This window comes from Rousettus aegyptiacus, unplaced genomic scaffold (assembly GCF_014176215.1).
Source record: "Rousettus aegyptiacus isolate mRouAeg1 unplaced genomic scaffold, mRouAeg1.p scaffold_m13_p_5, whole genome shotgun sequence".
Lineage (NCBI taxonomy): Eukaryota > Metazoa > Chordata > Mammalia > Chiroptera > Pteropodidae > Rousettus > Rousettus aegyptiacus.
In genome coordinates, this window is record NW_023416308.1 from 114,874,356 (window position 1) to 114,902,180 (window position 27,825).

Consider the following 27,825-nt stretch of genomic DNA (forward strand, 5'->3'; position numbering starts at 1 on the left):
TCTAGGTTTCTATAGCTTGGCAGATAGAGGCTCCTTTTGGAGCAGAAACAGAAGAGCGTGCCTCAATATTCAGCCTCATTCCTTGGTCACCTCTGAGTCTCCCTAGGAGGTGGATATGCCTACAATTATTTCCTAGGGAAACTGGGCTTGCTTAGTTAGCCCCCACTTCCCCCTCAGGCCCTGTCACATCTGCCAAGAAGCAATGTCACCGCTCCTAATGTGCCTACCAACCCTTGTAGTGGGTCCAACATGCTGCCTGGCCAGTGGCCAAACCTGAGAGTTCATGTCTCACGAGCGTCCCCTGGACTCAAACTTGACTAGTATTTATAAGCCCCAGAAAGCCTTTCTAGAAGCCTTTTCCTTCCAAGAGTTAATATACTGAAGTGGGACCAGGGCCAAGGCAAGGAAGGTTAACAGTCCCATGATGTCTGCCCCTCGTGGTCTGTCAACATGTCCTAAATTCAAGGACATGTCCTTCCCAGGGGTAGCCTAAGCCAGGTCATGTTTTGTGCCTGGGATACACTTGGGAGGAGGGTGGGAGGCTGCCTCTGGTAATAGGAGAGTGACCTGTATTTAGGGATAGCACATCACCCCCAGCTTCCCCACACTTCACACAGGAAGACAGTGAGGGGAGAGGAATACAGAGAAACAGGAAAAGTACTCAGGTTGCCCTCCTGAAGTGGGGACCTACCCTCTTTCTGTTCACCAGCCTGCTTAAGTTTCTCCTAGGTGCTCCCTGAAAATCCCTGCATCCTGACAGTCTGGCACATGGCTGGCTTAATGGATGGATCATGCTCTACCTGCTTAAATGGCCAGCAAGGCAAAGTGGACACTTAGAACCTTTCTCTTCCTACTGCATCAAAGTGGTTGGAATTCCAGAGGAGTGAGTAAAAATTTTCAAATCAGCTCAGACTTTGTAAAAAGCCAGAAGTGCTCAATAAATGTAATCTTGATATTTAAAAAAAAAAAAAATAATAGCCTTTGCTTAATTTCCCTGCACACTCAATTTTTGTACTCATGAGATTCGGGGGGAATGGCTGCAGCCCTAGTTTGAGGAAAAAGGGAACTGAAGAGATTACTAGAGACAAGGCGTGAGCTACAACTAACCATTAAAAATGATTAATTAGCTCTAATACTAACTTTAAATATTCCAGAGAATGGGCACACACTGAAATCAAGGATAGCCTTTAGGGTACAAAGCTGTAAGTCACTGGGGTATGAATCTGTGTCATGTACAGAGAGAAGGGGCAGCAGTGTCTAGATCTGTATCACTATTGCTTCAAAACACTGGACTGCCAATAGTCAGTCTGTCTGTGGCATCCCAGCCTCAGTAATTCCCTGACCATTTATTAGAAATTACAATTAGGATCAGTTCAGTGCCAGCAATGCAACAGTCGTTTTGTTAAAGTTACCTCCTCATTCTCAAAATTCACTAGGAAATAGCCCCTATCAAATACCCTCTATTGAATGAGTAGGCTCTCTTCTCCTAAGTGGTAATTACTCATGAACAAGCTTATTTGGCTCCTCAGTGGAATGTCACATTTCACTTCAAGCATCCAACTGGTTTTTGTCAAAAAGGTCATGACTTTTTCTTCTATTCCGATGGCTCAAGCTTTTAGCATAAGCTATCTTAACCAAGTAGGCCAACGACCCCCCGAGTGAAGGCAGGGTAGGAGAGGAGGGAGTAAGAGCCGTGCAAGAGCAAAGCCCCCTTGGTTGGACCCAGTGCAACTTGAGGAAGCGGCATCAAAAGTAAATAAATAAACCCCCAGATGAGACGCTACAACCCAGTCAGTGCAGCCACAGGAGATAGGGTAAATTCGATCCAAATGGTTATTTATTCTAAAACTGGAAGCTACTGTGCCTACATTTTTGCCAGAATGTTGTAATGAGAACGGGAAGAAAAAGTTACAGATGTAAACAATGACACAGTTACATTTTTTTAAACGGTAAAACCCTTTTTTTACTGGCCACTTCCAAGAATGCTTTACAAGCTGTGAAAAATCATTTACAGGCTCCATGTGGTGTTTTTCTCACAAACTTTTCCATCTACAACTACAACGGACATCTGATAAAACACTAAACAAGTCTTCTAAGGAAAACAAGGCTAGGGATCCCTCCTGTTAATCCACATTTGCCTCCTTAACATTGTTTTTTTTTGTTTTTGTTTTTTTTTTCCATAATAAAAAAGACAGACAGAAACAAAACCCAGATATCTATTGTTGTCGTGAGTGATCCTGGACTACACCAACAGGGACGTGGCAGTTTCATTCTCCACCCACCTAGAAAAACAGCTTAAAAAGAAAAAAAAAAAAAAAAAAAGACTTTCTAGTGTCAAAAATTAATGGCAAGTATCAACGACCCTTAACCTCCCCCCCAACCCAAAGTGGCATTAGGTTGTCTCCCGGCCCTGAGGGCCCAGCATCCCCAAACCATGTCATAGACTATAAAGTCTGTGCCACTCCCCGGAGGACTAAACATTTGAAAGGAGGCAGCACCTTGTGCCTCAAATTCAATTTTCTACCACATAATCTTGCCCTAAGAGAAATTTTGGGGGCTCCAGTTTTTATCACCTTGCCCTGACACTACGAGCCAAGCTTTCCCAAAAACTCCCTTAATAATAATAAAAAGTAGTGGGTTACAGAAAAGTTCATGCGATCGCTTCACCCACTGCCACACACAATCCATTTAACGGCACCACAAGAAACCAGGCGCCCAGAGAGAAGACATCATTATGAGCAAGCGAACTTATCTCCTACTAGCCCCACCCCATTCCGGCCTCAGGGTCAGAGGTACTTGTGGGGCAGAAGGGCGTGTCACAGACAGGGGCACCTGCGGGCAGGAGGAGAGCCTGCATACCTAGAAGGGCTACCAGTCGTTAACAGTGGGAAAGGGAGAGAAGATCACATCTCAGCACAAAATTTCAAACAGAGAACTTTGCCCAGGTGAGGAAATGGAAGTAAAGCATTTTCAAGTAGCACAACCCAGGGTTCTCCCTCACCAGGAAGTGCTGCTGCAGGTGGTGTTTCGCTGAGTGGGAAGATGAGTTAAAACTGAAGCTAAATATTGAAAGAGCATTCCCACATCCCACCCACATTCTTGAACCCAGCCACCTGAAGCTGTTAACAACTAGAAGGGTGTTGGTAAAGTCACAAACAAAAACTATCCCAACCGAAGTCCCTTGGCTAGAGGCCTCTCTGGGGACACGCAGGGAAAGCACCCCAGGAGGAATCTTGTTTCAAGAAGTTGGGAAGGGGTGCTCCCTCAGGCACACGTTACACACGCTCACATTCACGCTCTTCCCAAGTTGCAGCAGCCCCACTGAGCTGCCTCCCCCCCCCCCATTTACTCTCTACCTGTGTATCAAAAAAACCAGCAGGGCTTGCGCCCTCCACAACTGTATAAAATAGTTGCTATTCTCAGCACCTGGGCCTGGTAGCCCATACCACAGGATTCACCTATATACATATCCTGCTGCAGTGAAGAATCCTGCTTCGTTTCTGTGTGAGCTGAAACCCTGAGAAACGTTCCTTCTCTCGCACTATGAGGACAGATACCCTAACAGAGATGATTTCAGAGACATCACGCCCTTCTCAACCTTGGAAGACAGAGAGGAGAGACTGGCGATCACAATCTTCAGCTGAGGGCTGCGACCCCATTCTCCACAAAATATTTTATGAAAATTCATTAATGGGTGCACAGGGGGCACAAGCTATTCTGCTCTGCAAACAAGCGTGGTCCCTGCCCCCCACGCCCCCGCCCGGTCTCCTTGGCCTGAGAATCCTAGATAACAGAACCATCCAACTGGCAGTCTCCACGCCCCAAGCAAATAGCACGAAGGCACAGGACAGTGGAGACGGGGATGCTCTGGCCTCCCAGCCCACCAGACCAGATATCCCAAGAGGGAAAGGTCGGTAAAGAAAATACAAACGGTTAGTTGGTGCGAGTGATTGATAAGAGCCCATCATTTATTTTCACTGCCCCAGTCACAAGCTCTCCCTCTGTCCCCGCTCCTGCCTGCCATGGAGAGTGCCCTCGCACGCCTCCCCACCCTCTCTGCGCCACCTCATCACTCTCCCTTACTTGGCTGCCAGTCCGGCTGCCTTAGGATGTCAGGAGGGTGACATTTTCAGTTCTTTTCCTGTCCAGCGGTAGGGTATAGGACAGGCAGCCCTAAGTGCTGCTTTCTGCGCAAATGTTTTTTGATTACAAATATCTAGCTAGATTTGAAATGTTTTATAGAATAAGACAATATTTTTTCAACAAACTTTAAAAAAAATGTACAGTTTTGTTGTTTGTTTCCACCTCCCCCCTCCCCCACCCCTGCTTGCGCACCCTCCCCCCCACCGCCCCTCCCCGGCAGCTCAGCCCCACCCCAACAGCCCCTGTTTTCCTTGGTTGTGTTTTGGGGGGTGCCTGGCACCCCCAGAGATTCAGCTTCATGGCTGACAGGTGACAAAGGCAGGGGCTTCACCGATACCCTTGGTAACCGTAGTAGTTCCTGTAGTATCGGTCTCTGTCCTGGGGGTGGTGGTAGTAGTAATTCTGCCACTAGAAGAAAGGGGAAACCCCATCACTTGGAGCCAGAGCTGCAAGGACGAAGAGGCACGACACTCATTCCTCCGGGCCTGCCCCCCTTCACCCTCTATCCCCAGCAGATACTTACATCCCGATTGTACTGTCTGTAATAGTCTCTGTATCTGTTGTACTCATAATCCCGGTTGTAGAACCGATCATAGTCTCCCCTGTATCGATCGTAGAAATTACGGTAACTCTGAGAAAGGAGAAAGAGGAGGAGTGAAGATTCATGGTCTCCAGCATCACAATCCACTGCTGTCCCCGTCTTAAATGAGACACATCTCAGCTTGACATGATGACAGGCTTCATCTTCTCGGGATAAATTCTTCCAGAGGAACACTAACTGGGCAGAACCCTAAGCCCTGAGAAAACAGCCCAAACCACTCTGCTCCCCCAAGCCAACAGGAATGGTTAGCACGGCCCAGAGGGAGGAGCAGAAGGAGAGCTGCACTCACCCCTCTGTTTCCAGACTGCCCCCAGTACTGCTGCCCGTAGGCCCGGTTGTCGTAGCCTCGGCGCTGCCCGCCCACTGGAAGAGAAACGGAGAGCGCGCTCAGAAGCTGGCGTGGGGTCCTGGCTCCCCGGCTCAGTGGAAATCAAAAAGTCGGAGCCAAAGGCAATTCTAGGGGAATAGGAGGCCTGCTTCCCTCAGGCTCACACAATGGTGATTAAGGCACCAGCCAGGACCTTTTAAAAAGTCTGAGGGGAGAGGGCAGAGGAATAAACACCAGAAAACCAAGCCACCTTGCTTTTAAGCTCCCCAATTTCTGCAAAACATTTACGATGGCAAAAGGATACACGGCAGAGTTAGAAATGTGAGTAAAAACTGCCATTCATGGAATGAAAGACTTTTGGCCCTGGAAGGTATCGCTGATGTCATGTAACATCATTTTAGACAAATTGAAACAAAATCTAAATAAAAAGCTCTTCCGGGATGTAAATGGTTGGTGTTCCCAGGGCCTAGCACAGAGCAGGCAGGGAAACATCTTATTGATTTACCCTAACGCGTGTGCACGCGAACGCACGTGCACACACACACACACTATTAAAGGGCAGTGGATGCACACTGGAGAATTAACTGACAAATTAGACAGTAAGGAAGAAATTAATTCCAGTAGTAGCTTAAATTACTTTGTGACCCCCAAAGTACTACACAACACACTCGCTTTCTGGTCTATACAGCAGGGTTGACTCACTGGACAAAGCAGTAAGAAAAACTTAAAATGAGGATCCAATTTCACTGCACAAATCCTTCAAATACACTGCAACAGTGGAGTGGGGAAGCCACGTGTAAAAATGGAAACTAGACACATGAGAAAGTTCAAGCACTGCTTTCCGCGACAACGTTTTTGTGGAAAAATACCCTTCGCTGAAGGATTACGGAAAAAGCAGAAACTGGAGCTAAAGGACACAGGAAGAAATAAGCTCCACGAAGAAGTTATTTCCTTATCCCTAACTGTCAGTGACTTGATGAGGCTTCCTCGCGGCTCCGGCTCAGCAAGTGCAGGCTGCAGCGGGGTGGGGTGGGGGGGCTGCCGGGCCCCCGGACTCACCATAGCCTTGGCCTCGGCTTCGGTTCTGCCGGTTGCGCTTGTTGCGATTGTTTCGGCGGTTTGTCCGCTTCTCGGAGGGGGGTAGCAGCTTCCTTGCCTCCTCCTTGTACTTAGTGACAAGAGGCTGAGCTTCTTCCTTCTCCAGCTCTCCGTATGTCACCTCATCCATATAGTCGCATTTTTCAGGCAGAGAGAAGTTGGCTATAAGAGTAAGAAAGAAGCTTGTGGGCCTGAAAAGTGCATAGATGAGTAAGATCTCATTATAAAAACTCTCATTATAAGAAAAATAAGATTTTCTAAGCCTCTTCTACTAACACACAAACACTCGCTGATACTTTACCATAGTTTTCCTTAAATTCTAACAGCCCCAGGCAAAGGGCTATCTGCAAACTGTAGATTCACAAGTTCTCAAGTGATCCATAATAAATTAAGTGTGAGCTGGGTTAAGGTTTCTTATCAGGACAGAAGCGGGTAGCCAGAGGCTAAAAGTAACTGAGAAAGTTTTGGTGTTGCTGAGATAAGATGCTAAGAAATACACTTTTAAAAGAGACTGATAAAAAATTGACTCAAGCCGAAAAGCACTTACTCATCTCTACAAGGAAGACAGGAAACAAGAGCACAGGGGTCTCATTCATCGCCTGTACATGACGGGCCGGCACACTAGCTAGTCTCTAGAAATCAAGTTCAGAGGCCGAGTCCCAGCGGAATTCAGCTCAGTGAGGGTTCTCTTAATTCTTAGATGAACACAGTTAACCTTCATTTTTATCAAACTGAACTAAATTCCTCTGGGTATCTGAGTACCAGTTATTGACTGGTATAGTTCTTTCACTCTGAGTAAACTCGGACACTCTGGCTCTTGGATGTGTAACCAGCACTCATCCCTGGCCATTATCAAAATTCAAAGAACCAGTAGTTGATAAGGCACATGGGATGCTAGGAGCTGAAGGCAGAAAGGGGAAAAATCAAACTCTGAAGGGAAGAGCAGGAAGCAAGATCAACTAAGACAGGTAATTCTGCCTTATGCGGACCTTACTATTAGGCTTTGTATCACATTAAGGATTTCAGGCACATGCCAAAAACCAAAACAAACAGTGAAACAAAAAACAAGCCTAATGTGAAATCAGAAATCAAGATATACTAATGAGATCATTCAGTCCCAACTACTATATCTTAATTTGAATCATAATAATCCCCCAAAATAAAATAAATTCAACAAAGCAGAACTTTGTTGCATTCAACATTTCCCTCCGTCTAAATAAACAGCAGACACTATTTATAAATTTACTAAATGAATAAGGGAGTTAATGAAGCCTCTACCTTGAATTTTAATTATTACTACTTCCCTTATTGTATCATATCCAGAATGAGCTACAGGGTTACTGTTTTCCATTCACTCTGCTTATTCATTTATCTGCAAGTTCTCACATCCATTAATTTCCTCTCCAGATTTATATTTTAGATATGGAGAATTACTCCAGGTTCTAAAAGGCCCTACCAGTAAGGTGTGTGCTGACCAAGAACAGGATCCCTAACTCGTATAATTTTAGCCCACCTTTCATCTCCAGCATTATAGACTCAGGCACATCATCTCCCTCCACTTCCTTCCTCAACTCCAGCCTCTTCTTCCAATCTTCCTCATTAGGGACAACCACCACCACTTTCCGAGAGAAAGTCTTGAACAGCAGTAATTTCCGCCGTTGGCCAGAGTTATAGACATTACACTAGAAACAACAGACAATTTAGGAATAAAAATTATCACTCAAATTCAACCAAAACACTTATTAAGTAAGCATCTTTTACAAATGAGGCACCAGATTAAATGTGTTATATATGTAATCTTCTTTAATTCTGTAAACTCTACATGACAGATGTTACTGGGTTTTGAACATCAGGAAAATTGAGGCACAAAGAGGTCAAGACCGGTCCAAAGTTACAAACCTAGTAAGTGGTGGAGCCGGGAGCCCAAAGGAACTCCAACACTCTTTCCATTGTCTCTAATATATGTTTTACAGTCTGGGTCCATACACTCCTGATTTAAAAAAACTAGTAAGAATTATCTCTAGCTCAGAAAGCAGTACATCTACAACATACAACCACTTGGTTGTAATCAGGTAAACTGTTCTGTTCCTTAATCTGGTCTCTCTCTACAAATGTACCCCACTTTGACTCTGAACAATTTTGGCAGATTAAATGGATGCTAAATTTTTCATCTTTGGTCCTTCTGTAAAACTGGGTTTCTTTTGAATGTCTGAAAAATACCTGATCAAGAATGAAGTTCCTCTTTGTCCGAGAAGCAATCTGGACCAGTTTACTAAGGCACTGGGAGGCTTGCTGAACTAAAAGGTCTCGGCTTTTGGGGTCCATTTCTGGCTCCTCAAGCCCCTTCATCTGATGAGTTTGAGAAGAAACAAAGAGAAACACAAGAAGTTATGCAGCAAGTTAAAGAGGCACAGGTGAACATCACCTCTTTAAATGCCACCAAAGCTACCACATCAGTTCATTCCTATTCCTCAGTGCCATAAATGTCCATTTCCTGCAGGAGTCATTTCCAGTCTTCATCTGGATACGTTCCAGATTTTATCAGCTTTCAGAAAAATGACAACACAGCAAAGGAAAAAAATTCTCCCTTTAACATACATTAAAAAGAACTCACTTCTACATTTGTGGACCCTTGTTCTCAGGACACTTAAAAGACTAACTCACTCCAACTCCACTCGGAAAAGGTTACAGGAGTTTCCTGGTACTTCTGGAGCAAACGCCACAGCTGACTCATCTCCCCAGCAACTCACCCTCATTTGATTGAGGACAGTCTCAGCTCCCAGGACATTGTATCTTTTCTCAGGGTTTTCCTTTGCATATTTCAGTGCCCACTGGGTCTTTCCAGATCCAGGCAGTCCCACCATCAGAATCACCTGCAAGTAAACAGAACCAAGAATACTATGAAACATCAGTGACGGTTATGTTTAAAAAGCACAATTTAATAACTTCCTCCTCCGCCCAAGTTCAGTAAAGCTTTAAGAAAAGCTACCCACCAGCCATTCCAAAGCATGAGCACCAAGCCTCTGCACACGGTGTGGCCTACCTCACACTCCTCTATGGTCTTGGGAGGGACTGCAGTGCGCACACGCTCCGCCACAGGCACAGCATGGATGAACACAAACTCTCCTGGTGGTGGGAAGAAGGGCTCCTCCTTCTGACCAAAATTTAATTCTACAACACAATTTTTGCAGAGGACATGGGGTAGGAGGGCCCGGTCTGCCAGGGATCCCTTGTTGATCCGGAATGCCACACCGAGCTCTTCTCCGTTCTTAGAAAAGGAAAGTTCTACTTCTTCAGCCTCAAAATTCTACAGCGACAAAAAACAGTAGTTATGAGCTTACAGGGTTTGAGGGTGATTAAATCTTACAATTTACCCTTTCGAAAGAAGCCTTATAGGCTGCTGCACAACTAAGCGAGCGATGTATCAAATGCATAAAAGGTAGCAGCTGATGAGAAGCAAATTGAATTCCCAGTGTCCCTACCCATTTTTGCTACAAATCCGCAACTTTTAGGAGCACTTACAGCAAAGCAGCCAATGACATCATTCTCCCCAAAAGTCTGGCCAAATTCCTCAAACTGCCCATTCTCTGCCTTGAGTCCTCGTCCATCAAAACCGTAAGAGAATTCATCCTCACCTACAAATAGTCAACAAATTAGTTACCTATATCGAAAATTCCTAAGGAGTAAGAAATATGGTAGAACACACTAATGATTTAAGTTAAATAACTTTACCAAGCTGTGGATGAGAAAAATCAACAGACCATCCAACTCGAAGGAGAGAAACTTCTGTGCAGCCTTCTTTCATTGGGAGATTCTGGGTCACCTGGCCAAGTCAGAAAAGGAACTCTAAGATACTCTGCCTGACTCAGAAGCAAAGTTCAAGTTAAAAAGACAGGACTTTTACATAAACTGAAACTGACAACTATAAAAACTCAACTATCAATGAACTTAAACCAATGCCATGGGGGCAATTTCTTGTTTACTGGAGGTCGACTTGTTCTTAAAGCATGGTGCCTTTTCCTGCACTAATAAAATACTAGTGGGCAACGGTTCAGCACATAGTAGTTAAATGAATAACTTTATGAATGGTCTTAATGAGCTGTGCACACTACCTTGGCCTCAAAGCAGACTTTTCCCTTTGTCACTCCATAGGTACTCCTTGCCCCAGACCACAGGGTGGGGAACTTCTCCGAGAAAAGTGGCTGCCCTCCATAGCGGTCTTTGCTCACTTGGAAATGAAGATCAGAGGTATCTGTTAAGAAAGAAACAATCTGTTTACTCCAATGCGGGGACACTTGAAAGCCACCAACAGAATACAAATACACCCAATACTCGAGAATGGATATAAAGTCTCCCATGTGCTACATCTCTTAACTGTTGCAAGTAGTGAAGTTTCAATCTCCAAAATCATTTGATTGGTTAAAGCCCCAACCTGTCTGCCTTATACGTACACGTGTCCAAGTTCACAAGGGTTTGATCTTCTTCCTCATCCTTTGCCTCTTCTTCAGGGGGTGGTGGAGACTTTGAGCTACACAGGAAGAGAAAAGCAAATACAATAAAACCGAAGCCTCTTCTTCCAGGGGTGTCTGCATGACATCATGTCCATTTTAACTATCAGCGAGTATAAAATTCCAGCAGACAGGTTCTTTCAGCAAGTGAGAAAAGGGCAACGGAAGCTTCCAGGGTCGATTCAATCTACAACTTACACCTATAAAAACCTATTCCGTTTTTAATCCACCCCTCTATCCGGACTCTCCAATCAACACCAGGTATACCAAAATCAGAGCAGACACTCCCTTCAATGAAAGGGACTGTTTCCCTCACCGGCTGTGGTAAGCCTCCTCTCGGAATTCATAGTAAGCTCGGCCATGTTCATCCTTCTCATCCCGCTGTCTCTTTACCCCCCGCCGCTCACCATCTGAGCCTGCTGGTTTTGATTTTTCACTATCTTGGTCATCTCCTAAAAAAGGAGGGAAAGAAAATCAGCAGTTTTCACACGGGAGTGCAGCATAAGCTCAGAACCAACAAAAACTAGAGGGGAATCTGAGTAGCTCTGTAACCGAAATAGCCAAGTTACTCCCCTGCATCCACAGAACATTTTATTTCCAAAGATCGCCATCCTGTCATTGACTGGGATTTTATTTGCAGGGGGTGGGGGGTGGGGTAGGGGGAGCACCATGGGCTAATTACGAACAATAGATAAAAATTGGACAATTTTTGCATTCTAAATTTATTTGCCTAAATAAGGTCAAACTTGCAGATTTTCCCAATACAACATAAAAAATATATGCCCTAAGTTTGTTTTTTTTTTTTAACTTCATAGGTCAATTCAATTTTGATTCTTGTCAGATCTGGATTTAAATTAGACACAAAACATATTTCTCAACACTTTCCCACAGCTTCCTGATACAGAAGCCTCAATTTTTTTTTTTTTTTTTTAAGAGTTTGACTTGCCAGCTTTAAAATGCACAGCCACCCACAGCTCTATTTGTCTTGCAGGTGGACTCTGGTGCATGATACAGAGTTGTATTTTTATCATGGATTTTACTGAAAGTTGCAAGAGCAAACCATTAAGTCACAAGAAACCCATAAATAATGCTACGTCTTTACTGCACAAAATTTGGGGCAGAAAGGTGTTGTCATATATTTAGCAACATTCTTTACAAGAGGAAAAAAAACCCAGGAGTTTTAACTTAAGCTTTTGTAGTTTGTAATACTGAGGTTTTTAATAATAATTTAAGGCAGTCTTTTATTCTTCAACCTTTTTTATCTGCTGTTTGGGATACACACAAAGTCAAAGGTTATGTAATGGGATTTCTGTTCCAGGACATAGGACAAACAATCTTCAAGTTGCATGTGACTACCGTAGAATGGCGTCCAATTGTACCACGATACTAAGTAGCAGCCTAAAAAACGTATAATACAAGAACTAAGGCAATTCACTTCAGAGTAAGCCTTGGAAGCCGGTTTCCTTTTCCTCCTTACTCTGACAGTTATGGATCAGCTCTACCCATCCAATCACTTCAAAGAGAGAAAGGTCAGTAACTCCCTGGGGCAACTCTACACTCTCTTTCACAAGGTTACTAAACAGACCTCAATCATTTAAATTAATCAGAAACCTGAAATATAAAAGGCCAGCTACAGTACAGCAAATTTACAATGTACCCACCTATCAACTCAGTGGGAAGATTAATTTTAATCATAAGAATACAGGCAAGGTATAACTCTTAGCCAAATTATCTGACTTGTTTTAAATGCAGTAGATTAAGACTTTCTCTTTACTAGTTAACTATTAAACTCGACACCGTTACACCACAGGCTGTCCCCAGCTGCTAAGACAGGAGCAAGGTTAGATCGCCAAATTCTCTGTGGCTCAACCTCTTGATGAAGCGAACTTTGACAAATTTAGTTTATTCCTTAATATTTTTATGGCGAAAAAAAGCCAACACTCAGGTAGCCCAAAGGCCGAACGCAGCCTCCAAAGTCGGTCTGGCTGTCAGAGGAATCACCAATTTCTTTATGCATTCTCGCTTTAGGGAAAGACAACCAGCGCAGTGGGAGGCTGCTCCACAGGTAGCTCACGAGTAGTTTGCATGCACAACTATTCACTTCCATCCACTACCACCAACTAAGTAAGTTAAGCGGGAATCGCCCTCCTGCAGAGAGCGGGGCCACCGGAGGCAGCCAAGCCTCCTAGAAAGGTGGGCAGAGAATGAAAGCCACCTCCCCTGGGGAGCCCCCACCAAATGGTAGGAATCAGGCACTTTCGGGCAAGTGAGAGCAAGAGACCGGTGGGACCCTGCGGCGCAGGGCTCGGTGCTGGGACAGGGGCGCACCCGGCAGGTTGGAGCCGGGCCCCGCTGCCAGCTCCTCACCATGTTCCTCTGCGGCCTTGTCACCCTGCGCCTCGGATACCGGCGTCTCGTCCCCGCTCCGCTCCTCCGGCTCGTCTTCCTCCGCCTTGTCGGTGCCCTGCTCTTCGCCACCATTTACCCCACCTGACTCGGCCGTGGCCTCCTCCGCCGGCTTCTCGGAAGCATCGGGCTCGGCCGCGATCTCCGTGGCCGCGGCCTCCGGGGGCTCCGGCAGCGGCTGCGCGGCCTGGGCCGAGGCCTGGGCAGGGGGTGGCTCTTCGTCCTCGTCCTCAAGCAGCGCCTCCTCGTCCTCCTCCTCCTCTTCGTCGTCCTCCTCGTCCCCGCCCGGGCCGCCGCCCGACGCGGCCACAGGCCGAGGCTCCGCCTTGCAGGCCCCGCCGGGCCCGGCCCCGCCACCGCCGGCCTCGTCCTCGAGCATCTCGGCGTCCAGCGCCTCCTGTAGCCGCTGCGCCAGATCCACTTTGAGGCCGCGCGAGTCCAGGCCCCGCCGCTGCAGCTCCGACCGCAGCTCGGTCACTTTCAGCCGCTTCACCTCCATCGCCGCCGCCGCCTCCTCCGCCTCCCGCCGCCTCCTCCCCTGCGAACCGTCGACCGAGCCCGACCGCGCAGGCGCCGCCGCCGCCCGCCTCCGCTTCACGCGCCAGCACTGAGCCCGCGCGAGCGAGCGCACGCACGGACGCACTCGGGCGGCGAGGGCCGCGCGCAGCCTCCGCTACGTCGTGTTTGGTTCTCTGCTGCTCCCCTCCCCCTTTCAGCCCCGGGAGCCCAAAACGACGCAGCGGGGAAGTTTCCCTTCCTGCTCCCTCGGTTCGCCAGCCGCGGACGGGCGCGCGCCGAGGACGACGGACTTCCCTCCCTGGACCTCCCGCCCCCCTCTCACCCCCTGGGCCAATCGCCGCCGGTGATTTCACCGCGCAGCCGCACCGGAGCCGGAGACGAGGAAAGCTGGCTGCGGCTCAAGTGCCTCGTAGCACGGAGGCGTGTGCGCGCCGTCTTTTCGTACTTCCACCCGGGGACTGCGCAGCCGCCCGGAGCTCCCTTCCCACACGCCCCTTCCACCCGGTCACCACCCTCACTCCCGTCGCACTTCCGATCGCGGTGTCGTCTTGGGGCTTGCTCACTAATATTTCTTCCCTGCTGTCTGTCTATACGTGCAGCAATTTCTTGAGAGTAAAAAAGCCAAAAGGGACGCTGTTGCAACATAAAAGGCTACTAGTAATTGTCTTTCTAGTTAGTAAACCCTTAAAGGGTTTGCTAAAACTAAGGAATACAGTAACCCCTGAGCCCTCCTTCCACCGCCTATCCTTCAAATTCTACCCAGCAGCAGACGCGCCGATCTCGCCTTTTAGCCCTTTTATTGGCCAACTTGAATCGTCATTTGCAATTCTGATTGGTCGTCTGTGATTGTCCGGATTTTTCCAATTGGCGAAACTGCCAGGGGATTTTATTTTATTTTTTTCCGGGTTGGTTCGCAGGGGATGCTGGAGAGACTGGGCCGTTTCTGCGGGATTACTTTTCTGGGGTTGCTTCTGATTGGGCGGCGCGGCGCAAGGCGCGCGACCCTTTAAACAACAAACGGTCCGGAGACCTGAACCTGTCATCTGGATGCTCCCGCCCGTAAACCGAAGTCTAGTGGGAGACTTCGGGCTTGGGCATTTGCAGAGGGCAGGGGACCGACCGCAGGGCTTTGAAGGCCTTGCAACTGAGCAGCTCTGCACCCGGTCAGTCTCAGCCTGTGGGTTGTGGTGCACGGGTCACATTCGCCTCGGTTCCCCGGCTTTTGGCACAGACGTCAACAAATGCTTGTTGAATACGTGCGAATAAAGAGCTAGGATGAAAGCAAGCATTTGGGGCTTCTCTGAGCAGTGTCCCCGCCTACTTCCTTCCACTTCCAGGTCAGGGGGGTGTGTCCAAAAGAAAGGAAGAAGCAAATTCCGCCGGTGTTCACACGCCTGCTACAATTCCTTCGTGCGGCCTTTGCTTTTTCGGGGTCTCCTTACCCTGGAATCGCCTCTTTAGAAAAATCACTTCTCTGGCTTTACTAGTCTCATCCTCTCCCTGATTACTTTCCTGCAAGTCTAGAGATCGAAAAATACTGCAGAGTAGGGAGGAAGGGGCTGTCGTAGAAACAAGCAAAGCTCATGCCCCGGAGGACCTCCGGGAGAAGGGTAATTTCTTGCCTTCTTAAGTCGGCTATCAAAATCAGTAATTTGACTCCCATCTCCAGAGCTTCATTTGCTCTTTCACTTCCCAATTCTGCAAGAGTAATGGGCGACAGAGTAATGGAGAAGCGTCTGCAGGAGGCTCAGCTGTACAAGGAGAAAGGGAACCAGCGTTACCGGGAAGGGAAGTACCGAGATGCTGTGAGTAGGTACCATCGAGCTCTACTTCAGCTGCGGGGTCTGGATCCAAGTCTTCCCTCCCCGATACCTAATCTAGGACCTCAGGGCCCGGCTCTCACACCTGAACAAGAAAACACACTGCACACCATCCAGACAGACTGCTACAACAATTTAGCTGGTAAGAAGAACAGGGCTGAAGGGTGGGGAGAGTATCCAGGCAGGCACATGAAAATCTCTGAACATGGGAAAAAACACTGATGTGTTTTTCTGCTATCATCTAGTTAGTCTGCCATGACTTGAAATATATTTCCAGTTTATAGGGCTCTAATTGAGTTTCTGTAGGGCGGTAGTTCTCAAGCTTCATCTGGAGAGTTAAGCACAACTCCTGAGCCCCACCCCCAGTGATTCTGATTAAATGGATCTAAGATGATACCTACTATTTGCATTTTCTAACAGACTCTCTGGCGATGCTGATAGGTTAAGGGAATTTTGCATGCTATAGACAAAATACTGAATTTAAATTGAGGGTGTTGTGTTTTTTTAAATAGTTAAAATACCTGCTTCAACTGTTAAGTGACCCATATTAGATGTTTCTGATAGCTTTTATTCATTTTCCTCCCTATAAATCAGCTATATAGTAACTTAGATAGGTAGTATCTTCTATCCCCAGATGGCCTTTGGTGAAGAGATGGCTGTCAAGAATTAGTACCACTAGGATTAATCTGCTAAAAGAAAGGAGATTCTTAGGTCTGTTCTATGGCAGGAAAAATAACCATAGAGCTAATTAAATTATTTTGAAGTATATTAAAACATTTTAATGGTCCATGTTGAAGCCATAGAACATATTAGGAGTGGTTTTTACACTTTGTAATGTTTAAAAGTGATTTATTTATTTGTTTGTTTATTTTTACTATAATACTTATCATCTATGGTTTGGTAAAACTTTAGCTTTTTTACAGTGTGTGTCCAGTGCTAGAATCAAGTAACAATAATAGTAATTATAGTAGCTGATATTTCAATTGAATGATTATTTATTAGATGCTGAGGATCCCTGCTCTCATGAAACATGTATTCAAGTAAGATAAATAAATAACAAGAAAGTAATATATATAATATATTAGAAGATAAGTACTTTGGGAAAGTAAGCAGAAAATGGGGACAGTGAGTGCTACTAGGGGAGTGTTCACTTTTAAAGAGAGCGTATCAGGGAGCATTCATTGAGGTGACATTTACAAAATGCCATGGGCAGACTCCTTTTAAGCTCTTTACACATATTAATCCATTTAAGTGTCACAACAATTATTTGAGGTAAATTTTTGGAAACGGTCAAACAGCTATTAAGTGCTGGAGCTAAAATTAAACCTGGGCAATTCTTAAATCCAGAATTCTTACTGTAAAATACTGCACACTGTTAGAGAAGAGACTATGTATTAGGGAACTGACCACGAATTAAAGAAACAAGATGTTATAGAGATGGGTATCTAAATATCTTGACTCTCTAGGCAGACTTGAAGGCAGAGTCTATGGCTCAGCCACCTGCGAAGCCTCTGCTTGGGGGCGCTTAGTAGAGGCTCCAGAAAGACTCACTGTACGGCCATGCCACCCTGATGTGCCGGAACTCATCTGATCTCAGAACCTAAGCAGGTTGGGCCTGGTTAGCACTTGGATGGGAGACCACCTAGGAATACCAAGTGCTGTAGACATTAAAAAAAACAAATACTACTCACTGAATTAACAGTTTTCACTTATTGCCTACCTATAACATATGGAGCAGTTTATTTACAGTATCTCTCATTTCACAATAATTCTCTGCAAGGTAGTTATGATTATCCCCATTTTATAGATAAGGAAGCCAAATCATGTCATAGCTTAAAACCTCCCAATAGTATCTCATTATACTTAGGAAAAAATCCAAACTCTGACCCTTACCTGCAGGGCTAGACATGATCTGGCTCCTCCATACACTGAATTCGTAAAGTACATTTCCAGTTTTTAGCTCTGTAAGATCTCTTAGGTTAGAATGCCCTTGAACGACTCTTGTCATTCAGATCTTGGCTCCAATTTATTTTCTTAGAGAAGCCTTCAGTAACCAAGCTGCACTTTGACCTCATATACTCTCTATCCTAGGACAGTTCTGCGTTTCTCAAAGCATTTTAAAAAATTCATTCATTTGTTTGTTGTGTATTCCTACTGCTTGGGTACTAGGATGCAAACTCTTTACTCAACAGCATGTCTGTTTTGTGCCTCTTATTCCCTGCTCCTAGTTCTGCCTAGCACAAAGTCCGTGCTCTGTAACTAATTGTCAAGTGAATGAATGAAGCTACAGTCATGGATTAATTGACCACCAATCTGGAGAAATAGCTAAATATAAACCATATGACCACTTGGTGGGGATGTTGTAGAAGGGATGCAGTCATCAGCCTAGCCATCTTAATGTCTTCATCAGCTGATGCTCGGTTCTTTTCAGCACCATGATGTAATAATACTACTATGTTTAATTCCCACAGTTACGAAATAGGGATACATTTCTCAGTTATAAAAAGGCAGAACATTAGCCTGAACATTGCCTCCTGAACAGATTTGTATTTTGAGGTGCTATTAAATCATCCAAGGGAATAGTGAAGTAACATATCATCATTGAGAATGAGGATGATTTTGGAGTTAGAGAATCCTTGATTCAGATTTCTTACTCATTCCACCTAGAAGCTGTGGGATCTTGAACGAGTTACTTTACCTCTCTGAGTCTCGATTTCTTCATCCATTGAATGGATGAGATTTTGTAGGGTGGATGAGAAGATGAAACGAGCACACAGCACACTGCTTGCTGTAACCTCACACAGTGGCAACCACGGTTGTCAACTAAGCTGCAGTACAAGAATGATGGGGAAGTGGGAGATTCAAGACAGAGGGCCTTGCGTGGAAGAGACACAACGAAGAAGAGGTTTAAATTTAAAGTATGTTTTTTTTACCAGTTTTATAGCTGGACCTAACCCAGCACTAGGTACATAGTAGGCATTTGGTAGTTATTGAAGTAGATCAAAGGTATGTGAAACTTTTTCACTGCTGTGTCCCCAGCACCTAGAAGAATGTCTGGGGCAGGAGAGACACCTAATATTTGTGATGAGTAAGTGTTGATATCATCCTTTATTTGGTACTGTCTTGAGTTGGCCAGTAGAACTTAGTGTAATGAAACCCTCTTCCCTCCTCTCTTCCTTTCATTTGGCCCCATTAGCCTGTCTCCTTCAGATGGAGCCAGTAAACTACGAACGAGTGAAAGAATACAGTCAGAAAGTCCTGGAACGACAGCCTGACAATGCCAAGGCCTTGTATCGGGCTGGAGTGGCCTTCTTCCATCTGCAGGACTATGACCAAGCTCGGCACTACCTCGTGGCTGCTGTCAGTCGGCAGCCAAAAGGTGAGAGAGGAGGATTGAAGTGGTAAGGACAAAGAAAATCGTCCTGCCGAAGGGGTTGCGGTGGAAGGGGGTTTGTATTATTTTACTTTTTAAATTTATTGAGTTTTTGTGAATGAGCGATAATACATTCAGGTAGTTCAAAATTCAAAAAGCATAAAAGTATACAGTGAACAGGCCTTCTATTCTTGTATTCTTGTGTCCACAGGAAAGCAATGTTATGTGTACCCTCCAGAAATCGTTATTCTTAAATATTTGCTCTCCCCTCTGCCCCATAGTCAAAGAGATTTTAAAGCACTATTTTTCAAGCTTCAGTTTCTAGATGTGACTGAAATAGGATCTGGATTCCAATGAATATACTCAGTAATCCTCATTCCTGCCAGCTCTCCAGCTGGGGTTTGGGTTTTGCTTTATCTATTTATCCTTTAGCTCAGCTAACCCCAGGTATGACCTAGAAAAAGGCCAATGGAGAGAGAATCTGAGACTTGGTACTTTGTTTCCAAGACAGAAAGGCTTTTGTGAAGCAGGTGGTCCAGAATGGCTGACTCATTCCTGGATCGATGGTTCAGCACTGAAAATCGTCTCCCTTTTTGCATTCTGGCTTAGAGCAACTACTAGAGGCTAGAAGTAGAATCCCCAGAACGTTATAACAATATAGTAAAATCTCACTAACTGAATGAGAAAGCTACTATGAATTAATCAAGATATAAAACATGAGCTACTTGTCCACATTTCTTACCTTGACTACATAGATCCACTGCCCCCCAGCCGTGTGTGGTATCTTTAGCATCTCTGCAATGGCAATCACTATTTCTTCAAACTCTCTTTCATTATAAAATTAGAAACCAGCCCAGCCCTATACAGAGATTTAAAAACAATCCAAAGTGATATAAATGAGATTTACCAGCATAGAATGGTCGTACTATATTTAGATCTTAGAATGACAAAAAATGGAAGTACATCAGCAGTGTTCTCCCACCCCGAGGTGCAATCATGGTCTGCCTCTGATCGCCTTCTTCATCCTCCTCTAAGATGCCAATGTCCGGAAGTACCTCCAGCTAACACAGTCTGAACTCAGCAGCTACCATCAGAAAGAGAAGCAGCTCTATCTGGGCATGTTCGGTTAACAAAGAAGGACTCTCCTCCACTTGAACTTAGGTGAACCGTTAAAGACCCACCAATGAAACCTGAGCCTCAGAAGAGAAATTAACCCCATACCTCTGACCAATGTGGATTTCTGTCTGGTTTCTAGTTCTGCACGAACTCTTTACCATTTTCACAGTTTGCCTCTTTTTTGTCTGTCCATCAGTATATTTATATAGTTTTCATTTCATGGTATTTGGGGGACATTTACCTTAAGAAATAGAACCAGAAAATATTCATTAGCTATGGATGGAATTAATCATATCTGTGGCATAGATTATAATGATAAATGTTGTTAGATGTATTAAAGGAGAAGGCTAGCAGAGGATGAAATTACGATAGGAAGAAAGTAGTTTCTTCCTTTTTTTCCTCAGATTCCCAAAAGCCAAAGTTATACAGGCTGCAAACTGGGCAATATATTGCTTTTGTGAAACTAGACAATTATAAATTGGGCCCATGTGTCTTAAAATGAAAAATTTGAAATTAACCATGTTTGATTAGATTAATCCCTTATTCTTCCTAATATTCCACATACATTCAGATTTTTTCCCTCCCGCAAGAGTATCTGGTTCCTGTGGTTTCTCTTGGTAATTTCTTGTTCTTGTTATTCTTTATACTCAGATCATGAATACAGTATACTTATTTTTTCATTAAACTCTTTTCTCTTAAAATCTCTGGAGTCAAGCATTTAAGTATTTATTTAATAACCCTTCAGCCCTCATGCCAAAAAAAATGTCCAAGTAGACATTTTAATTTTTAATAGGTGCATAGATATAGTTTGTTCGTTTCTCTAAGATACTTAGGAAAGACAGATTACTAAGTCTTCTAGAAACAATGCCATGAAAGAGCAGGATAAAAGCGTAAGTCTGTGCTTTACCTGTCGCCTTGTATTCTGAAAAAAACTTAGTTCATTTATAGAGGAGGGAAGCAGTGAGTGCCTTTTAAGCACTTTCGAGAACTTTCTGGAAGCTTTTTTGGGCATGGGTACAGTCAGGGCTCAGTGGGAGACCCCATCAACCAGGAGCTCCTTTGTTACTCTACCCACTGTGAATAATGTCCACAATGTACTGGTTCTACAGAGTAGATGAGACTATAGCACTGCCTCCACCTTTATGAGTGGAACTGATAATGGTAAGCGTGTGTCATTAGCCAGCATACATTCAGGAAAAAAAACCACTCTGTCTTGCCAAGTGTACATGAGTGCTCCCTTTTTCAGTAACACCCTCTCTCTCAATGAGCTAGGCTCCCGTTTGTAATACAACCATCAGCTTACAACAGTTTTTTTCTACCAGATAATCCTAAAGTAGAATATTTTATTCCTCTTCCGAGCTTCTTAAATTTCTAAGCTTAGATTGTTCATAAAATTTTGTCATGGTTGCATGTTTTGTTTGTTTTGGGCTGGTTTTGCTTTCTGATTTTATTTTCTGTTTGTTTTTTTTCCCCCAAGACTTAATGTTACAGTGAGCTAGCTTCTGTATCGATGAAGGAAAAAAAAATAAAACTGATATTTTAAAATGTGTTTTAGAAATTTATTGCACTCATCCGTTTATTAGCACTGCTAAGAGACAAAGTAAGTAGTGGTCAGGCTTCCATGTCAGTCTATTTCCAAGGCCATCTCCTGTTGAGCTGTTAACGAACAAGAAAGAGGACAAAGGTACGCATTCTGACTGGGTCTGGAGGAGGCCTGGCAACCCCACTTCCTGAAGGAATCAGCCCAAGGATATCAAAACCTCTATGCTCAGAGGTTTGTGGTGGGGGAGGCTCCTTAACTTACCCATCCATAAAGGCTTCCACACAGGACTTCAGGGTTTGACTGAAGAGAAATCTTTGTTCATGGTGGATGTGAAGGGTCACACTTCGGCACACACTAGACAGTTTAGAACAGTGTTTTCCGAATTTATACCCACCCCTTTACAATTTTGCCAAAACCACATACTACCTATACTACTATTTAGTCAATATTTTATTTAAATATATATGTATGTATGTACATATATATTTAAAAGAATTAAAAGAATCTTTGCACAGAGGAACATGTGAAATGATACCGCGGGGATGTAAAGAGCAAACTCCAGACAGAAACCGTAAGATGAGTAACCCAATTTCAATTTAAAAAAAAAATTGCAAGGAAAAAGAGAGGAGAACCTGTAGATTAAAAGAGGCTTGAGCGACATCAGCCAAACAAATGTGACTCTACTTTGGATTCTGATTTGGAAAAAAACAACTAAAAGTTTATGAGGCTGATATAATAGAAAATGTATATACCGCGGTCTCTTCCTAGTTCCTAGCATAGAACTCCTAAAACCGTTAGGTTTTGGATTCTGACTTGAAAAAACAAGTTTATGAGACAATCATGGAAATTTGAATAAGAATTACTGTCAATTTTGTTGAATGGATAACGTATTTGGTCTTTTTTCAAGATTTCTTGTAGAGCCGCATACTGAAATTGCTTACTGATAAAATTGGGGGGGGGGGGACTTCAGAACGCAGCATTATCATTTGCCAAAATATATATATAAAATAAATATATTTTACACTTAAAAAGTATTAGTTTATGTCCAAGTTAACCATTTTTGAAAACACTGGCTTTAGGGGGGAAAAAAGCAAAATCCAAGGTGGAAAAAAAAAAATAAGAAAACATATCCAATGGGATGGGCTGAACTGGTGAATTTTGTGAAGCTGAGCTTGGCCAAATGTCTGGTGGTTGAGGCAGCATTAGCAAGTGAAAAGACACTTTAAAGAATAGTCAGTTAAGAAAATAAATTAAATCTTAACCTAGAAATATATCCTAGGAAGGCAAAGGGTGGTTGTTTGAAAACTAAGTCAGCTTATACCTCAAAAGCAAATAACTTCTCAAGGTGAAACTCTTAATAGGCTGGGGCCCAGCGTGGCCCCTACATAGGAGGCTGATTTTGTCTCAGTAGAAGGAAGCATTATCCAACAGTTAGAGCTGTCTAACAATAGACTAGTTTTCTTTTGGGGGCAGTGAGTCCTCTTTCAAGCAGATGTTTAACAACTGGCAAAAGGAGCATCTAGAGTAGGACTAGAGGTTGGACGAGCTGACCTGACCTTCCTTGAACCCATGGATGGCACCATTGAGACAAGTGGAAACAAGAAAATTCTCTGTTGATAACACTTCTACAGACCAGCATAAACTATTCCTAGCGTCCAGCAGATCGATAAAGTGACACAGCTGTAGCCTTAATTGTGTTGGCTGCTTTAAACATCTTGAAAATTCCTAACTGCCACCTCCAATATAGGATGCATCGCACATCTAAAAATAATATTGTGTGCCAATAATAATAATAATAATAATAATAATAATAATAATAAAGGAATGCATCTCATGCTGGGAACTGAAAGCAAATGCTTACTCTTCAGAATTTCACCAAGTAACAGATCCTCCTTAGGTATTAAGGGTGGCTGAGATAGTAACTACTTCGTGTGTTCTCCGGACTGTCTAGAGAAATTATATACATGTAGACCCAGATACTTATTACGCCTTGCTTTTAGGAACTGATGTTCCTAAAAGCATATATGTGTGTGTCCATATATACATACACATATATAACACATAACATGTATGTATGTACACACACGTATATATACATCTTTCACATACCATAAAATTTATCCTTTGAAAGGCAACTGATTCTTTTCAGTCATTTTGATTTACTCTAGGAAAGACTTTGGAAAAGGTGCTCCACTCAGCTAGAATAGCTCTAATTATATGTACATCTTGCCTTGTTTCACCAAGTAGTTAAGGCGGTATTTGCATAAATGCAATTAGCCATATGAAAGATAAATTAAAAGGTTATTCCAAAACAAGGAAAGTAAGTGAGAGGTGTAGAATTCACTCTTTCGGTCATGAACATGATAAGGCTCAACATTTGCTTCCCATAATGCCCGGACAAGGAGCTTTCTTTGGCCAATCTTCAAGGTTCGACTCTGTCTCCTTCCTATACCTCAAAAAAAGTAGCTTTAGTATGAGTTCACAGTGCTAATTATGACAGACGAATCTTAAAAAGGAAGTAAAGAAATTCAGAAAATTTACTCACATTTTCACCTTTTTCTAAATTCTCCTTCCTGCTGTTTTGCACTCGGTTCCTCCAGAGAAGGGTTTGCAGGGAGCCCTGTAGCCCACCCTACAGCAGCACTCTTCACCACAGACTGGGGCAGACCCTCCTCTTACATTCCTAGAACTCTTCTCCCCCACATCCTACAGCAACACCCCCAAACTCCCATTTCTCTGCTGTCTCTACACTGTCAATGACCACTTGTGTGACGTAGATGCGTAATTTGACCTCTCTCGGCTGTCAGCACACTTGAAGAAGAGGAGTTGGACTAGGCAACTCTCTCTCATCTAGGTGAGTCTCTTGCTTTTTAGTTTTCTCAAGCACTTATCATTTCCATACCACAGGCCCTTGACCTCCCCCAACAAACCCACCACCATAGAGCTTAGTGCTGCCTTTCAGTTTCTCATCTTTAGACCTTGATTCACATTTATGACATGTAGCAAACATTTCAAGTCATCGATAAAGTATCTGTTGTTGGAACAGCCAACCAAAGGTCTTTCTACTATGTGAAAAGTAGAGGCAAAGGGGTAAGGGAGAAAAGTCAAACACTCAAAAAGACAAAAAAGACATCTCGCAGTCCTCAAATTAACTACCTTCATCAATGTTCTAAACCAGCATAGGGAGTGTTTAAAGTCATAAGCCATGGTTCAAGTTCTGCCTTGCCCCTTCACCAGCTCAGTGACCTGGAACAAGTTAACTGATTTTTGAGTCTTAAGTTTCCTTGTCAGTGGGAAAAAAAAGGGGGGAAGGCCTCATACCTGCTACACTTTTTGATTAAATTAGTATTTAAATGAAGTCCCTAATACAGCCCAGTACGCGGGGACTCAACTAAAACAATAAACCATAATTGTGTAAGATTCCCTAATTTGTATACTTTTCCTAAGTAAAGTCTACACTGCCCTCTGCCTATCTCACCTCTTTACTCATAAGCAACCTGGCCCCCAGCCCTACCTACCACAAGTACAGCCGTTGGATTGCTAAAAGATCTGGAGGAGAGGCATGAAAGTCGAGAGGCAGAGGTTTGTGGAAGAAACCAGCCAATACCACTTCAACAAGACACTTTCACTGCTAGCTTTATGGGCCAGAATGTGGAGTGGGAAGCAATTATACCCCAGGAAAAGTCCTGGTGCCGTTCAGAGATGCTGACTGACGTGCTCTGGCTGGGTAAAGAAAAGGGTGGGAGGTACGTTCAGCCTGGGCAGAATCTTCATTCTGTCACCCAGCAGGGAAAATGACATGCTTCCAACTTTCAGTGCTGCCCCAGTAATGGCGAGGCCTAGCATCAGCCGTTTCCCCCCAGATTTTAGTTTTTAGAGCCAAGCACAAAATCTTTGGGTGGCCCTCCACCACAATTGTTCTGTCTGTCTGCCGTAGGGGAGCCAGGGAGGGGCTGCATGCCTAGGAGGGGGCCAGCTTCTGGATCCGGTTTGCTGCGTTTGGCCAGGTCCTCGTTGTGAGCCTTGCGGATGTGGCGGTACAGGTCCCCTGACTGTGTATAGCTGCGTAGGCAGTAGCGGCACTCATAGGGTCGCTCACGTGTGTGCACTGTGGCATGTCGCCGTAGTGTGTAAGAACATGAAAAGGTCTTCCCACATGTCTTACAAGTGGGAACATCTTCGGTAAAAACCCCAAAGCTTCCCGGGGCTGCTTCATATTCGGAGGGCATGTAAAGTGGCTCATGCAGGGCAGGGGGAACTGGCAGGGGAGAGGTTACCAGTCCTCGATGGTACTGCCCTGGACCTGGCAGCAAATGGTAAGGTAGGTGAGGATCTGGGGGCAGGAAGTGGTCACTTGGCCCCACCTCCTCCAGTCCTGCCGCCCTTGGCTCCTCAAAAGCCTCTGGCTGAGGGGGCTGCCCACCATACATCGCTCCTCCAGGTGGGAACAGCCCCTCAGACCCCTGAGGCTGTTCCTCTGACACTTCGGGCTCCTCATCAGAAATCACAATAGCTTCTACTTTCACCTGGACCAGCTCAGCTTCTGCTGGGGTTGGAGCCTGGGATGGAACTGGGGCTAGGACTTGGGCTGCAGCTGATGCTGGGGGATAGAAGCCTTGCAATGGTCCTCCAGCACCCCTTGGTTCCACCACCCTCAGACTCTCCGAACTCACATCGAGGGGAGCCAGTGGCTCCACTGAAACTGTTGCGAGGCCAGAAGAGAAGTAGTTTGCAGGAATACTCTCTGTGGAGCTACTGGGGCTGGCAAGAGAGACATCGGCCACTGGTGGAGGGGGTGCCCGTAGATGCGGCGAGTCAACCTCTACGCCAGGCTGTGTAGTATCAGCCCCACTGGGCATTGGTGGCTCATCTGGAGGACAGACAGTAGGTGAGGGAGCTGTAGGGCCTTTCCATTCCCCCTTGCCCCAATGACCTGATGTCTCAGCAGATGCCAAGGAAGGCTGAGGGCCACGGGAAGTGCTGGACAAAAATGCCAAACTAGGGGGCTGTGAAGTGTTTTCTTCCTCCTTCTTGGTACTATCCGCCTCCGCCAGGGCCCGGGCTTGCAGCCGTCGCTTACACACCTTGACGATATCATTCATATGCAAGTAGCTGGCAGCTGCCAGAACGTCTTCCACAGGGGTATCCCCCCTCAGGACCAGCTGGCCAGCATACATAAAGTCCAGAAGCAGCCCAAAGGCTGGGGCCGTGACAATTTCGTTGTGGATACACACCAGATCCCTCTTGTCCAGTTCCCGCTCTTTGTAGAAAAGCTGGAAGAATGGGCTGCAGGAGGCCAGCACAGCCCGATGGGCCAAAAACTGGGTGCTACCCACCATCACGGTGCAGTCACAAAGGAAACCCTGGGACCGCTGCTCTCGGAGGCTCTGCAGCAGCTGCTGGCTGTGTTCTGGGAACTCCATAGCACCCCACGAAGGGAAAGCCCCCAGAAAGGTCCCCACCAGTGGCTCCCTGGGAAGAGAGGACAGTGGGTTAGGGCAGGTAACCTCCCCAGAAATCTTAACGTCAACCCTGAGCTACCACTTGTCACTCCAAACCCTCTGGCAATATCCTCGTGACCCGAAGACGCTCGCTTAAATTACTACCCCTTTTCCCCCTAGGTCACACTCTGTGGTCTCCTTTTAGCTCCGCCCCCTCAACTTAACCTCACCAGCATGCCCCGCCCAGTTCCCAACGGCCCCGCCCAGGAAGTCCCGCCCCCTAATCCGCCTCTGCTTCCTTGATGCCCACCCAGTTTCTTCCAGCAGCTCCTCCAACTGGAAGTCTCTTTCGCTCCCAGGCCTTCCCGGGCGATACCTCTACGCCCCACTCCGGGAATTCCCTGAGCCTTTCTCTCTTGCATTCCAGGGACTAAGAAGTCCTAGGGTGGGAACTAGCCGAGAAAGCTGATCCCTCACCCACCACCAAGCAGCCACTAGGCGAACTCCGCCCCTTCCCACCTTCTCAGTTGCAATTGGCTCAAGTTTGCCTTTCCTTGTCACGGATTGGTTCACTATCCATTAACTAGCCTCCCTTTCTGAGCGGCGTCTCCAAGTGGGTGCTGGCGGCCGTCGCTCAGGCAACTAGGCGTCGGATTGGTTGGTGTTCCTGTCCTAAATATTTTCTTTATCTTCCCGCCTTCTTTGTCTCAAAGCCCTCTGGATTGGCTGAGCTTCTCCATCTAGCTGAAGCGGTAGGAGGGCTGGGACTCTGTCCCAGAAGGAAAACGCGACGTCCTCGCGGAGCGGCGTAAGGCCCTCCACCGTGCAGTGCTGTGTCTTAGCGGACTGCAGGTCGTGTCCGCTTCACGGTGACCGGGAACAAGCGGGTGTGGTACCCAAGAGGCCCGGTTTTTAGACCTCGCTGTGCC

At 45.3% G+C, this 27,825-nt stretch overlaps 3 protein-coding genes across 7 annotated transcripts; 1 reads left to right on the forward strand and 2 right to left on the reverse strand.

The window, feature by feature from the left end:
• Window positions 1-1,819: 1,819 nt before the first annotated feature.
• HNRNPUL2 (heterogeneous nuclear ribonucleoprotein U like 2) lies at window positions 1,820-13,900 on the reverse strand. Of its 2 annotated transcripts, XM_036220165.1 has the most exons (14): window positions 13,046-13,898; window positions 10,995-11,130; window positions 10,622-10,698; window positions 10,283-10,422; window positions 9,903-9,993; window positions 9,693-9,805; window positions 9,214-9,477; window positions 8,921-9,043; window positions 8,391-8,519; window positions 7,684-7,852; window positions 6,132-6,332; window positions 5,034-5,107; window positions 4,667-4,774; window positions 1,820-4,551 (listed from the first exon to the last, which is right to left on the reverse strand). In XM_036220165.1, exons 1-14 carry the CDS (start codon window positions 13,581-13,583, stop codon window positions 4,471-4,473), a joined length of 2,244 nt encoding a protein of 747 aa, XP_036076058.1. In that variant the 5' UTR covers window positions 13,584-13,898; the 3' UTR covers window positions 1,820-4,470. The 2 variants fall into 2 exon arrangements, 1 of the variants encoding a protein (XP_036076058.1); XR_004950740.1 differs by lacking the exon at window positions 5,034-5,107 and having other exon boundaries at window positions 4,533-4,551; window positions 13,046-13,900.
• Window positions 13,901-14,548: 648 nt separating this feature from the next.
• On the forward strand, window positions 14,549-21,457 carry TTC9C (tetratricopeptide repeat domain 9C). 3 transcript variants are annotated; one of them, XM_016127868.2, is made up of 3 exons: window positions 14,549-15,565; window positions 18,620-18,802; window positions 19,785-19,890. In XM_016127868.2, exons 1-3 carry the CDS (start codon window positions 15,187-15,189, stop codon window positions 19,805-19,807), a joined length of 585 nt encoding a protein of 194 aa, XP_015983354.2. In that variant the 5' UTR covers window positions 14,549-15,186; the 3' UTR covers window positions 19,808-19,890. The 3 variants fall into 3 exon arrangements, with proteins under 3 accessions (XP_015983354.2, XP_015983353.2, XP_015983355.2); XM_016127867.2 differs by having other exon boundaries at window positions 14,566-15,565; window positions 19,832-21,457; XM_016127869.2 differs by lacking the exon at window positions 14,549-15,565 and adding an exon at window positions 15,587-18,511 and having other exon boundaries at window positions 19,832-21,457.
• On the reverse strand, window positions 21,458-27,398 carry ZBTB3 (zinc finger and BTB domain containing 3). Of its 2 annotated transcripts, XR_004950741.1 has the most exons (4): window positions 27,207-27,398; window positions 24,001-26,927; window positions 21,717-21,809; window positions 21,458-21,568 (listed from the first exon to the last, which is right to left on the reverse strand). XR_004950741.1 is itself a non-coding variant. In XM_016127855.2 (2 exons), the coding sequence occupies exon 2, from the start codon at window positions 26,876-26,878 to the stop codon at window positions 25,322-25,324; it is 1,557 nt and encodes a 518-aa protein (XP_015983341.1). In that variant the 5' UTR covers window positions 26,879-26,927; window positions 27,273-27,398; the 3' UTR covers window positions 24,604-25,321. The 2 variants fall into 2 exon arrangements, 1 of the variants encoding a protein (XP_015983341.1); XM_016127855.2 differs by lacking the exons at window positions 21,458-21,568; window positions 21,717-21,809 and having other exon boundaries at window positions 24,604-26,927; window positions 27,273-27,398.
• Window positions 27,399-27,825: the final 427 nt, after the last annotated feature.